A 14,156-nucleotide genomic window follows, 5' to 3' on the forward strand; every position below is an offset into this window, starting at 1 on the left:
AATTTCTTGGAGTCAGCATGCACCTAGAACTGGCTCTGTCTGGTTTTACTGGAGTAATATCCATTTAATATCACATATTTTTGCATCACCTTGCTTGAGCAACTGATAGGGTATGCAGTGTGATTTCTCAACCTCCTGTTCCAGAGTGGAGACTGTAGTTTTTCAAGATTGTCCATTCGGTTATGATGTCTCATTTACTGGATTTACAGGTGACTCTTTGCTGATGCTGTGCTAAGAAATTACTTACTGACATTGTAGGATCATGAGATAATTGAACCTAGAGGGGACCTCAGAAGATTTCCAGACCAACCTTCTACTTAAAACAGTCCTTTACAAGTTCACACCAGGGTGCAGAAGGTTTTATCGAGATGGCTCTTGAAAAACTTCTCAAGATAGAGATACACAAACTCTGTGGGCCTCTGCTCCACTACTTGAGAGTTCTCATCACAAGTGTAGTGGCTTGACCCTGGCTGGCGGCCAGGTACTCACCGCAGCCACTTTGTTACTCTCTTCTCAGCAAGAAGCGGGGCAGAAAATATACTAAAGGGCCCAGGGTTTGAGATGAGGATAGGGAGATCACTTGCAGCTACCATCCTGGGCAAAACAGACTTGATTTTTGGGGAAGTTTATTAACAATCAAAATTGGAGAGGAGGAATGAGAAATAAAAGCAGATCGTAAAATAACACCTTCCCCCCAGCCCTCCCTTCTTCCTAGGCTTAACATCAATCCCATTTTATCCACCTCCTCCTCTTGAGTGATGTGTGGGCCAGGGAATGGGGGTTGCGGTCAGTTGATCCGATGTTGTCTCCACCGCTCCTTCTTCCTCTGGGGGAGGACTCCTCACTCTTCCCCTGGGCCATTGTGGGGACCCTCTCACGGGAGATGATCATCACACACTTTCTCCAACATGAGTCCTCTCATGAGAGACAGTTCTTGGCAAACTGCCTCAGCGTGAGCCTCTCCATGGGGTGCAGTCCTTCAGGGGGAAACTGCTCCAGCGCAAGTCTTCCATGGTGTCACAAAGTCCTGCCACCCAACCTGCTCCAGCATGGACTCCTCTCTCCATGGGCTACAGACTCTGCAGGAGCCAACTCCAGTGCTGGCTTCCCATAGGGTCACAACCCCCTTCATCCATCTGCTCTGGTGTGGGGTTCTGCGCGGGCCACAGGTGGGCATCTACGCCCTTGACACCTCCATGGGCTGCAGGAGGACAGCCTGCCTCACTATGGTCTTCATGACCCAGAGGAATCTCTGCTCTCCCTTCTTCACTGACCTTGGTGTCTCTACCTGTTGTCACTCCTCACTCTCTCTTGCTCCCCGTTGCTGTGGCATGTTATTTTTCCTCGTTTCGTAAATACGTTTTCACAGAAGCATTCGCACCATCACTGACAGGCTCAGCTTTGGCCAGCAGCATGTCCGTCTTCAAAGCCAGCTGGTGTTGGCCCCATCAGACCTAGGGGAAGCTTTGAGTAGCTTCTTGCAGAAGCCACCCCTACAGACCCCTCCCTGCACCGAAATCTGGCCAGGCAAACCCAGTACACGGAGAAAGCACCGCTCTGCACCAGTCTTATTCAAAGGCATTCTGGCCCTGGCTCTGTCCACTGCCCACCAGAGCTAGGGCCACCCCGACGAGCTGCTGCCTGTCCTCACCGGTGTCACTGCCAGGGCTCTCCCTGTCCAGGGCAGGGCTGCACATCCCTTCTGCCCAGCACTTATGGGGCCCCTCTTGACTTCTCTCCCCTAAAGGGTTTCGGTCCTGTATTGTTTCGCTCCAAACATAGTTTTCATACACTTGCATGATAACTTTGTTACGGGTGGGATTTTATTCGTTGTTTTTTTGTTCTGTGTCATGGAGTTACTCTACAGTGACAAGACAGAGCAACAACGCAGATTTCCAAAGACTCAGTTTTGAGGGGTTGTAACCAACTGTGTAGGAAGAACTGATCAACCTCAGTAATCATTTCTTCCTCACATTTCTGTTAATAATGAGTTGTAGCATAGTTTGGGACTTTTAATGTGTTTGTCTTTAGAGTGACCGGAGACATGTCAAAGTGACTTCAAGATAACACAGTAAATGATGGTTGCTTTTTTCTTAGACATTAAATAATGAGGAAGCTCAGGCCTGATTTGTTTATAATAGGCCTGCTTAGTTGACCGAGGGTGATAGGTGGAGTCCAAAGTAGTAAAACTAGTGGTGATTCTTTCAAGTTTTTTGTTTTCTTCCTATCAGGTCATGGAGCTGCTGGTTCATCTGAATAAGCGCATCAAAAGTCGTCCAAAAATTCAACTTCCAGTAGAGACGTTGCTAGTTCAGTATCAAGATCCTTCTGCAGTGTCTTTTGTCACTGTAAGTGTTGCTGATTTAATTGTAGCAAGCACAGTGTATTTAGCCCCTGTATTTAGCTTTTTCACTTTTCCTAGCAAGTATGTTACTGTCATGAGGTTAATGTTTTGAGAGGTCTTTTTTCAAACTTTATAGTCTGTTGTGGATGAAACTTGGTTTCCTAAAGCACCTACACTATTTTCTTCAAATTACCTTTAATTACTCTTGATGTATCATGAATGCCTGAATTGTTACTGTTTCTGTTGTAGGGGGTCTGTTGATTTTCACAAGTTCCGTTTTGCAAGCAGCTACCAGCCTGTATACTGATACATGCAGGATCAGGGTCTTACTTAAAACATCTGTATTTCTCCAAACACATAAGAAGTATTTTTATGTGTTTTTAAGGTCAGGTTCAGTCATTGGCTGAACAAGAAAAGATGAAAAAAAGATGTTTTTGATGTGGAGAAACTTTACTAGATAGTTTCATTCAGTGTAGTTTAAAAAATGGAAATAGTTTTAAAATGTTTTTATGAACCTATGAAAGTGATTTTCGTTTCAGCTGTGGTAGGTCTATTGCAAATCACCATCATGAAAAAGAAATTATAAAATCGGGGGAAAACTTCCAGTTCTCACTTGACTATTCAGTCATATGTAGCATAAATGGAAAACATAGCACTTTAGCAACTGGTGGAGAAGTACTTAGACTTCAAACAGCAGTAATGCAGCAGTAATCTCAGATTATCTTTAAGAAAGTGGGATTATCCAGAGTTCACCTTTTAGAAATGGCTGAAGGCTTCTTCTTAGAGTGAACATATTCTATAGAGCAGTTTAAAAACCATCTTATGTGAAGACAAACTTGACATAAGCTTTGCTTTTAGCTGGTCATGTCAAAAATCTATTTTTTTTTATTCACGTAGCTGAGTGGCACATATTTTGTGCCATGAAGCTTCATAAAATTATAACAAGGGCCGTCTACAAAGATGTGAAGTGCTTTCCGGCAAGGTCGGTGAACACATGACTCATACCTCTACAGTTCTTGGCTCTGTTTGGATAAGTGGAATACTAGTTAGGTTGTACGGTATTCAGTATTGCTCTGCTGTGCTGTCCTGTCACTGGACTTTGTTTGGATTGCATTTGGAGCTTTCAGTTAGGATCATTAAAACACATATTTTCAAGACAAACCTTGTCTGTGTTGCTGACTTCGTATTTACTCAGTATCGCTTTCTATTTTATTTCAGAAGTAGCTAAGACAGAACATGACATTTGCTTTCTTTGAAGTTGTCGCTCGGGTAAAGCTGAAATTAAGAGCAGGGAGAGAGGATTTTTTGCATTGATTTCCTCCTTTTAAAGTGGAGGCTCAGCAACACCTACACCTCAGTGTTGTTGAGCCTCCCCTTTAATAGCTCTCAGTCCGGTGAGCACTGGAATTAAGAAATTTGTCTTCCAAAACAGATAGGATTTCCAACACGCACCTGTGTAACACGACATACAAAAAGTGTTTAAAGAACAGATATTTCTTTTGCACTGTTGATATATATATGCTGTGTGCTTTTTCTACTCCTTTAGAATTTTACAATAATTTATGTTAAGATGGGATACCCCCGTCTGCCTGTGGAAAAACAATGTGAATTGGCTCCAACTCTTCTCACTGCAATGGAAGGAAAACCTCAACCACAGCAAGACAGGTATAACTGGATACTCTTGGGAGTGTATTCTGTTGGTATTGTTTTAGTAAAATAACTTGAACCAATTGCTAGATTATTTTTTTTCCTTGACAATATCTTCATTGTTTAGAATGTTCTTGGTTTGAACAATTTGTGTCAACAGTTCAGTGGTTTGGGAGGTACAAAGAGTTAATATAGTCTAATGTGGCAGTAATATACAGGATCTGTAGCAGCAGACTCCCTGTCATAAGAGGTCTGTGTTGTGATGGATATGCCTATCCATATCCCATATCCATCTTGATCAAATTCTGATTTCCAGCTTAAGGTTAGACCTTCAGTAAATATTCTCTGTCCAAGAACAGAAATGTCAGTAAATGTCTCAGGTTGGCCACTCTACATTGTGAGATAACTAAAATTTCTAAGTTGAAAGACTGAGATGCACTAAGTAAAAAAAAAAAATTGCTCTGTGCTCAGAATTAGAAAACTGTTAATTATGGACCTGCATCTTACCTACATTGAGATGGGTTTTCATCGTGCTGGCACTGGCGAATCACATTAAAATCATATCTTCATCCACTCTATATCACTATAACAATGTAAATGTTATAGTTCAAAAATGAACTTACTGAAAAGTCTTGCAGTAAAATCTTGCCTCCATTTGTGAGATCAGAAAACACTTGATTGTCTTCTCAGGGACTCTGGGTTTGCCCTGTCCAAAAAGCAAGTATGTGACTGAAGATTGCTTTGGGAACTGTTATATGATCAGTATATTTGTCTGTGTGCACTCTCTGATGAACCCGAATAATGTTGATCAACTTCTGCTCTAGACAGACTCAGATTTAAAACTTTAAACATTAAAAGACTGGACAAAGACAATGACTTCTATCTTTCCAAATGCATGTGCATGTATGCAGTCATATATATTCTTTTGTAAGTGCAAATCCTGATTTATCTTCTGCCTTCCATCTTTAAGTACATCAGGCAGCTCACAGAGGCCACTGGATTGTGAATCAGTTTAACTGTTTTAACTTCTTAAATTTTTTTTTTTTGTTAAAATTAAGAACCAGGTTTGTTAAAGATTTCTTGAATGTTAAGAATAAACACGTGTGTGTTTTTTATATGGTTGCAGTAAACGTAATTGTTTTTCAGCCTAATGCATCTTCTAATACCAACCCTTTTTCACATGAAGTACCCTGCTAGAAAGCAGCGGCTTCTCCATTTAATCTTGCTGAAAAACCAAAGACTGTACAGCTGCTTTTGGACTTTATGTTGGATGTTCTTCTTATGCCTTATGGGTAAGTAAGAGTTAATACCTGTCTTCTCTAGTATTCATGTGTTTCTTATATGTGCAATATTACAAACTGCACCCTTGGAAACTCATTTAAAATATGCTGTTACCTAGCTCTAGTAAAGCCAGTTACATGTTTCAGAAAGATACAAAGAAGGGTCCTAATTTTAAGAATGGGATCACCACCTTCCTTGTTTAACAAATGCCTTGTTTATACTTAATTGGGTATTTTACTATTCTGTCCTTGACCTTCGGGGGGATCAAAGTGAAACTATAAGACGTGAGCTATTTGTTAAATAACTAAACCTTTTAAATAGAAGGCAGATCAAAAAAGTGTGCTTATCTTCCTGCAGTTGAGTTTTAAGGCTTATTCTTGCAAGGTAATAGGCAAGCATAATGTCTGAAAACTTGTGCTTTCCAGAGTTCAGCCTTCGGTAACATGATTTGTGTTTCACCTGTCTTCTGATGAAGAGTTTTTTAACTGTAATGCCATGTCTTGGTGTGAACACTGTTTCTAAGAGCAAGAGTGATGTACAGAGCAATTTGAATTTAGTGATCATTGCTCGTTAGGAGTTTCCTAGTGTCTAAACCTAATACTTTCTCAAAATCTGTTTTCCACTAACTTTTTTGGTGTCTTTTTATTGCTAGGAGAGCTTTTGCTTTAAAACAAAGTAGAAATAATTTTAACAGTAAAACACACTTCTTTTTTTTTCCTGACATTTCATTGGTTCCTGTAGGATTTTTCAGAGCACCTAGCTCTTGCTCATACAAGTGGATCGACCTTAAGGAATGACTTTCAATATAGTGAGCATGTAATGTTTTTCCATGTAGTTTTACTGGGGGTCGTACTATCATAAGATGTTTGGGGTGTCAGTTCTGTACCATTTCAGTGCCTAGAGTCTTGCAGCTTATAGTTTAAAATTTCTGGCCTACTCCTCTGCTCACAGCTTCTCTTTGGTTTGCCCAGGTTGATGCTCTTACCTTCACCTCCACACTGTTGTGACTAGAGCTTCAGCAGTTGAAGCCCTTGGGCTTTGCAATGAGTCTTTCTTCACTGTGCTTCACTTCCTTCCTTCTTTGGTACTCTGTCCAAGCAAGATAGTTTTTAACTACTCAGAGAGACTATAGGAATAGGAGTGAGGGCTTAATTTTCTTCCCAGAAGGTACTGAGAATGTCTTTGGCTAGCCTCTGTCTCTGGACATCTGTCTCTTAAAGTCTTGCTCTCCTGGATGAAACTGTTTGTAGCTGTTTACAGCGAATTTATGCCTGTTACACCTTGTTCTGTCATTTCCCGGTCGTGAATTAGCCTTGCCAGTCTGCATGCAGTAAAATAACCAGAAAGCCTAACTGCAGGGCTTAAAGCTCATGATCAAGTTCAAGTGCTTAAAGTTTTAACTACTGAGATCTGGGATGAATGTTTATTCTTCTTGTTAAGATGGTTTATTTTCCATTGTTGCCTGTGTGCTGAGTGCAGAACAGATTATGGCTGTCTAGGGCAAAAGATTTCTTGCTGGTCTCTGCACTAAAGTTTTGATGCCTTCATGTGTTAACGAGCTTCCAACAATACAGGGAGAGGTGCAGTGGCTTTTGTGAGAGCATAGAGATGTGCACAGGACAGCCAGACTAGCCCAGTCTCCAAAAAGACAAAGATCTTTAAGCTTAACCTTTATGGTTTTTGCTTTCCTTCCCTGCTGAGCACTAAGCCTACCATTTTCCAAAACATTATCTTATTTTTTTATATCAAAGATTGTTACCTGCTGCTTCATGCTGCTTATGCTTCATTGTTTCCTTGTTAGGTTTGTGTTTTTTGTAGAAATCATACAAATGCAGTTAAAGGTTTTAGTACAAGTTCCTTGAACGTAGTACTGTCTGAGTATTCAGTTCTGATACAAAAGAGATCATTCTTTCTGGTTCATAACCTGAGATATCCTTTCTCAGAAATGCCAGTCAACTCTTCCCTTTCCCAACTGAGGTTTGTTTTCAAAGAGTTACAATGAGATTGTTACGGCTCTTGCAGAATATGCTGGAATTACTGGTAACTGAGTCTCAACTGAATAAAATTCTGTCTTATGTCGAGCTCATGGGACTAATTAAAGATGGATACGTGAAGTTGGACAGGTTATGTTTATTCCTCTCTTCCAGCATTTAACTCAGCTGGCAATGTGGATTGGCAAAGCCTCTAATGAAACTCCTTTCCCACCTGCTTAGGTTCGTGTTGAATGAATCTCAGAGTCGACAAAACATGCCCTCAGCCCAGGGCTCTTCATCGAGTAGCGTGGGAGGTCCTGGAATCCCTCAGCCACCTCCAGGGATGAGTTTTTACGCAGCCAAAAGGGTAATTGGAGATAGCCCATGGACACCGGAGCTGCTAGAACAGGTACTTGAGGCTGCAGGGCTGGTTCCTGGTGAAGTGGGGGTGATAACAGGGATGGCTACAGACAGGAATGGAAGGCCAGAGGGAAAATATGTTACTAATTATGACCAGGTCTTTACTTGCCCTGTGGAAATTTGAGGGACTTTGCATGATCCCTTGAGGAGTTTTGCAGTGGTGAGATGGGGTGGGAGGTACTGGCAGTTCTTGGAGCTGGTTAGGAAGCAGCCATGACTGCGGCCTACTCTTGCGCTTTCCTTCTGAAAATAGCAAGGCTGCAAAACTCTCTTACGTTGATGAAACATCCCTTTGTATCAGAGAAGGAGCAGAGTATCCCTAATTGTAATGCCGATACTTTGCTGCAGGTGACTGCTTTGTTAGGAGGCGAGATGAAGGTGCTGCTAAAAAGCCAGAGAGCATGTGAACTTTAGCAAGCAGAAGCCATCATTTCAGACAGCTGAACTGCTACAGTTTTGGTAACAAATGCTTTCTTGTCAGTAACACTGCCTTTGCTTTCCCCACTGTTGAACAGTGTAAGCTGGGGATAGTGAAGTTCATCGAAGCTGAGCAAGTGCCAGAACTTGAAGCTGTTATACACCTGGTTGTAGCCTCCAGTGATACAAGACACAGTGTTGCCACTGCAGCAGACCTTGAACTAAAAAGCAAACAAAGGTACACATCTGGATGTTTGGAAAAGATGGTTCTAGGATTCCTAACAAAGCGAGCTGCAATTAATTGTGCTCCAGAGAGTCTGTGCTCTGAAAGGAGGAAGGCTGCAGTCCCCCATTTACCTGTGAAGCTGCCATGTATTCACATGGGGCTGAGAATGGTGTGGCTCAGTCTTCCGTCTGGGAACGTCACTTGGCTCTGGAGCTGACAGCTCTAGCTGTGTGTTTTCAGTCATTTTTTGTGTTGTTTGGAGCCATTTTCTTATTCCTTGGTTTCTGAATTGTTCTCTGTGGGTCATTGATGGTCAGTAAGACCTTAGTAAGTGAACTCAGCTGGTCAACTGGTCTGTATTGTCCTTCCCAGAAAATTATGCTTTCATTTAATTATTCAGAAAGCAGAGACTGCAGCTGTGAAGTGGAACATAGTCTAGGAAGTTTGGTGGCCACCATTTTCTGCATTATTAAACCTTCTGCTTGTTTGCAGTCCACCTTTCATCGTCTAAAGACAATGCTTCTGTGTTTAACCCAGCAAGAAGCAAGAGTGATTGCTGCTGGTACTGTTTGCAGAGTCAGTAATCATGTGAAGTTGCTACTTCATTGAGGAGATTTTGAGTACGAGTGGCCTGCCTTTGAAATATGTAGGTGGCTTCTGTATTACTGGCGGTATAGGACGATTTAACCTGGAGTCAGGTATTTAATGAGACCTTCTCCATTTAAGTCTATTCATGTGCCTCAGTCATGGCAGGGGAGATGATTCTAGTAAGTGATGATAGCCTGGTTAATGAAGGCAGTCTCTCCCTTTGCTGCTTGTCTTGTCTCTTCCTTTGTATTGGTGTTCTTTACTTGGAGAGCAAAACATGTGTGGTCAAAATACATGTTACTATGCAATGTTAACTGTCTTTTATGAGGAATATATGCTACTTCACAGCTCACTTGTTTGGAAATCAGTTGCCTTACTGAAACAAAAAAATGGTCTGTCTCCTGGTTTTTTGAAGTGTGTATGTTAATTTTTTGTTTTCTGCAGGGTGTTTTCTGAATATGTGTGTGTGTTCCAGTCTCATAAATTGCTAGCATTAGTTGGTTACTGTGGGCAGACAGGTTTGTCTGAGACACCAAGATGAAGTAATTCTATAACTAAAAGTACTCTATTCTTTTCTATTGAAATGTCAAAGCACCAAGGTTGAGGAATGTGGAGAAATTTGTTAACAGATGACCATTCTGTATTCAGCTGATAGACTATCATGGGTTGTATGTCTTGCTTCAGTGGGAGAGAAGGGAGCATGTGGGTTCTTCACAAATCATTTGCAATTATCTTGTCAGAACTTGTCAGTGCAATCACATTGTTCAGTTGTGGATGTGGGAAAAGTGATTAGAAGTCAGACTAGATCCACTGAAACTTTGGAAAGAGTATACATATGATGTGACATGCTGTAAACATATATTTTAAGTAATCAGAAGTTGGAATCGTAACATGTTGGTGTTGCATGTTTTTTTTTTCTTTAGTTTAATTGATTGGAACAATCCAGCTATCATCAACAAAATGTATAAAGTGTATCTTGGGGATATACCGCTGAAAACTAAGGAGGTAAGATGTGCTTTCAGAGTTGCATATCTGCTTAATTTCTGAAACTGTAATTTTAAATTGTCTTATTTTATTTGGAGAGGACATGTTTCTTAAATCCATCACTTCATTTGGTCTTTGCTATCACTGAGTATTTTTTCTATTGAATATTTTTCTCTGTCTCAGTGTGTTCTGATTTACAATAGAAGGTCATTTAACTAACTTAAAAGTACTGCTGTCTGAAGATGCACTATATTATTTCAACTCTTTTCCTGACAGGGATCTGTTCTGAAACCAGAAATGAAGCGAGAGTCAGTCAGCACTCGTGTTAAATTAAAGATAGTTCCGCATCTCCTGCGATCCAGGCAAGCTGCAGAAACGTTCCCAGCTAACATTCAGGTAGTGTTTATGTTCCAAAGCTACTCTTCCTAATACAGTTGATAAAACAGTTCCTCCGGTACTTAAGGGAGAGAAGCACTGTGACTGGTGACTGTGGTTAAAGATGAAGGGGAATTATAAACCCTTCAAAAGTGAAGCCAGACACTCTCTGATCTGCTCTCTATTCCCTTTGACCAGGTGGTTTATGATGGACTCTTTGGTGCAAACACAAATACAAAACTGAGAAGTCTGTCCTTGCAGTTTGTGCATCATATTTGTATCATGTAAGTAATTCACAGTGAGCATAAGGGGTTTTTTTAGCTATTTGCCTAGAAACTGCTGTGTTAATTAAATATGTAATTGAACTAAGGGCAAAGAAGGAGTACTAAAAATCATAGAAAGTAGGATTTTTTCCTTAATCCATAAATCCAGGTATTATATGTGCTTGCACACATTAAGCTGTAATTTCTCCTCTTAAAAAATAGGAGGAAAAGTGATACTAAGGGAAGATACTTTTAAGGGATACGAAAGATAATATTTTTTGTTGATGTCTCTTAATTGCAGTTGTCCAGAAAGTAAAATAAAGCCCTTAGGCCCAATGCTTTTAAATGGACTTACAAAACTGATCAATGAATACAAAGAGGTAAGCTGAAAGGTTCTTTTCTATAGAGCTATAATTCTTCATATGAATACCAGCAAAAGACAAATACCTTTATGATGCGAACTGATAAATCTCTTTTGTGGTTACCTGCGATGGCTATCAAAGGATACTTTAAAAGGCTATACAGGGAAACTGTTCTGTTTAACAGCTATGGGTAGGTGCTTGGACACTATTTGTAAAGTCCTGGGAGACAGTAGTGTTGATGACCTAAAGAGTGAGGCCAGAGTACCATCTAGCTGCTGTTACTCATTACTCTAAAGCACACAGGAGCCTCAGCTCCAGGCATATGCCCTGTGATAAGCAGCTGTATAGTCCTGCTTATAACACCTTCCATCCTCTCTGTCCAGGATCTCTATTGCTATGGGAAGGGTGTTACAAACAGAACTGCAAATGCCAGTCTGGCCTGGAGAGGTCTTTGCAGTACCAGTTCTGAAGGCAAATTACCCATGATAGTCCTACATGTATCTTATGAATGGCTGATGTTGCAGATCACCTCTTCTGCAGCTTTTGGTCCTCTTGCTAGTTCATTTGAACTGTTGGATGTGCCTTTCAGGCCTGATTTGGTGTTTGAACATGTGGGCCTCCCCTGCCACTAGAAAGGGCATGAAAAAGGAGTGTTCAGGAGGACTTAAGCCCATATATGAATGTGCTGCATTGGTCATACGCAAGTCCATTGTGCAAACAGCTTCCTTTGTGTACAGCTGCTGTTTAGGGCCAGTGGACGGTTTTTGTCCCTTTGCTACTGTTTTATGTATTTGCTGAATCTCCTTAGCTGTGTCTTTTGAAATGAAGTGTGATTAGCTGAGACCAGGGGTGATTTACATTTTGTCACCGTTCGTAATTTTTTGTTTCTTGTGGAGGATCTTGCTCCTCTGTTCCTATGTGATGCCGTGAAAAGGCTGAAATCAGAACTCAATAGCCTTGATGTCTGTTAAGCAGGTAGTCTTTCCTGCAGCACTGGGCACACCTGGGATGGCTCCACCTGGTGTGTGCCCCGAGAAGGGCCAGACGTACAGCTCTTACACAGTTCAGATATACATATTCATGCCATTTCCTGAGAACCCATTAACAGGTTGCCGCCCACTCCCACATGCATAACACAGTCTTTCGGTGGTCCTCAGGGTCTCTGGTGGTCGTTTTACTTCCTCATGATAGTCTTCATGGGGGTGTCCTGTTGATGGGCTCCATTCAGTTAACTCCTTGTCTTTGTTAAGAGACCCCAAGGCTGGCCTAGGCTGGTTCTGCATATCTTAATGGCCCTTGGGAGTCCTGGGGCGTTTCATCTCTGAAGATAACAGCATCCTGCCCTCGGGGATAAGCTCTGCTTGTGGAATGCGTGTCTCACACCTGCATTGTCCCACTGATTCTGTTTGCCCAAGCATATTGAGTCTTTTACATACCAGCTAAAACTACAGTTCTGGCTATAACTGTGGCTCCAGCTAAAACCACGGCTTCATATGTAATGCTTTTATTCTTGGCTACAGTTATGTTCCAGGATTCTTTGTCCATGAAAGCATGTTTGAGCATTTTGGAGACAGGATTTAAAGTAAATATTTAATTATTAAAGATATGCTTTCATTTATTTCTGGTTTTCCTGAATTTTATGTATTGTTTTGTCATTCAAGGATTCAAAACTGCTGTCAATGGCATATTCAGCGGTTGGAAAGCTCTCCAGGTAACTGAAGTGCCATTTAAGCAATGGGACATTGTATAATTTTTCCAGAGTAATCTGTTAATTTATCAGCAGCAAACCTTAGGCCACCTGCAGGGCAGAGAAAAGCATTCTTCTTGTGACATCTCTAGAGGTGTGAAAAGAAATAGATTTTTAGCTGATAGCTTCTCTAGCAGTAGTTAATGGCAGCTCATGAATTATGCACAGAATTTAAGATCCACTTCTTGGATTGCCAGAATAGTAAATTTAAGGAATGTGCAGCAAAGACCAGAGGGCATGAAACTAGACAAGTGGTATATTCGGTGGTATGCTGGTGATCTGAGTGATTGTCCATAGAATATATCACCTTGCAAACCCTGCGTAAGGGAGGGGGTGTGCTGCTGCATGGTGGAAATGGATAAGGTAGAGCAAACTTTCTGTGCTGGCTCTGTTTAGCTTGACAGTTAAAATATGGGATGAGGGGAGGCCCAGTGAAATGTGAAGCATTTAAATTTAAAACCCCAGAAACTTCATGAATTAAAATATCTTATTTCAGCCGAATGCCTCAGCTCTTTACCAAGGATATAGCACTCGTACAGCAGTTTTTTGAAGCTTTATGCAAGGTGAGTACTGATGGGACTTTGGGAAATGATTAATAGTTTGTGCCCATTTTGCTTAATTCCTGTCACTGCACATTGTAAAGTGAAAACTCTTGGTTTTGTTCTGCAGGAAGATGCTGATACTAGGCTTGCCATTCAGGAGGCCTTGTCTATGATGGTTGGAGCATACAGTAACTTGGAAGGAGCCCAGCGTACCCTGATGGAAGCTCTTGTAGCTTCTTATTTAATAAAGGTATTTTCAGTGGCGTCAAAATTTTTTTTAAAAGAGCTGTTCATTGTTTTCCTGTTTCCTGACACTACTTGTTGTATACTTTTGGAACATGTCTCCTTTTTCTTACTGAATCTATTGGCCTATCTGGGAGGATGGGGGTTGTGTGTGTGCGCTCAGATGAACTTTGTGAAAGCAAGACTTTGCTAGAAAGGATAGTTCACTGTTAAGTGGGGATTTCAGTGTGCTGTGTGATTTCTAACATGGTAAGGCACCTGGGAACATACCTGGGAACTCAGCCTTGAGACGCTAATCTGAAGGAAACCACACTTCGCTGACTCTCTTACTTACTGTCTGTAATCCAGATCCCCAGGGGTCTGGATTTTCCAAAAGAGTGTTTTTTGTATGCTCTGTGTTTTCATGGGTACTCAGGGTGACTGTGGAGGTATGTATGTTTATGATTTCTAGTAATTGTGCGAGTAACTAGGAGACTTATTTTCATGCTGATGACTCTTTTGCCTGGGTGCTCAGCAATCTAGGTCTCCAGGCAATACCATTTTGAGAGTGTCTGAAGCCACCAGAGAGAATGACCACCCTAAGCTAATGTTTATTTTTGCTGCATGAAAGCTACATGCTTGCCTGTTTCAGAGCCCTGCTAAGGACTTGCACTGAGACAATGTGCAAGATAGCAAGTAGGTGTTTTACTAAGTGACAGATACGACAGATTCAGGATTGCCATTAATAAATCCACTCACTGCAAT

The 14,156-nt window shown here is 41.2% G+C and overlaps 1 protein-coding gene across 1 annotated transcript in view; it reads left to right on the forward strand.

Annotated features, from left to right (window-relative positions):
• Positions 1–14,156, forward strand: part of LOC104275982 (proteasome-associated protein ECM29 homolog) — a gene marked incomplete at both ends in the record, with an annotated part of 39,000 nt that overhangs the window by 4,027 nt on the left and 20,817 nt on the right. The window contains 13 exon segments of the mRNA XM_009872109.1: positions 2,232–2,348; positions 3,891–4,009; positions 5,138–5,196; positions 5,199–5,283; positions 7,486–7,654; positions 8,181–8,320; positions 9,820–9,901; positions 10,157–10,276; positions 10,454–10,539; positions 10,820–10,898; positions 12,542–12,591; positions 13,124–13,190; positions 13,297–13,419. Coding sequence (XP_009870411.1) covers positions 2,232–2,348; positions 3,891–4,009; positions 5,138–5,196; positions 5,199–5,283; positions 7,486–7,654; positions 8,181–8,320; positions 9,820–9,901; positions 10,157–10,276; positions 10,454–10,539; positions 10,820–10,898; positions 12,542–12,591; positions 13,124–13,190; positions 13,297–13,419 — 1,296 coding nt within the window.

The sequence above is a fragment of the Apaloderma vittatum genome, unplaced genomic scaffold (assembly GCF_000703405.1).
Source record: "Apaloderma vittatum isolate BGI_N311 unplaced genomic scaffold, ASM70340v1 scaffold11466, whole genome shotgun sequence".
NCBI lineage: Eukaryota > Metazoa > Chordata > Aves > Trogoniformes > Trogonidae > Apaloderma > Apaloderma vittatum.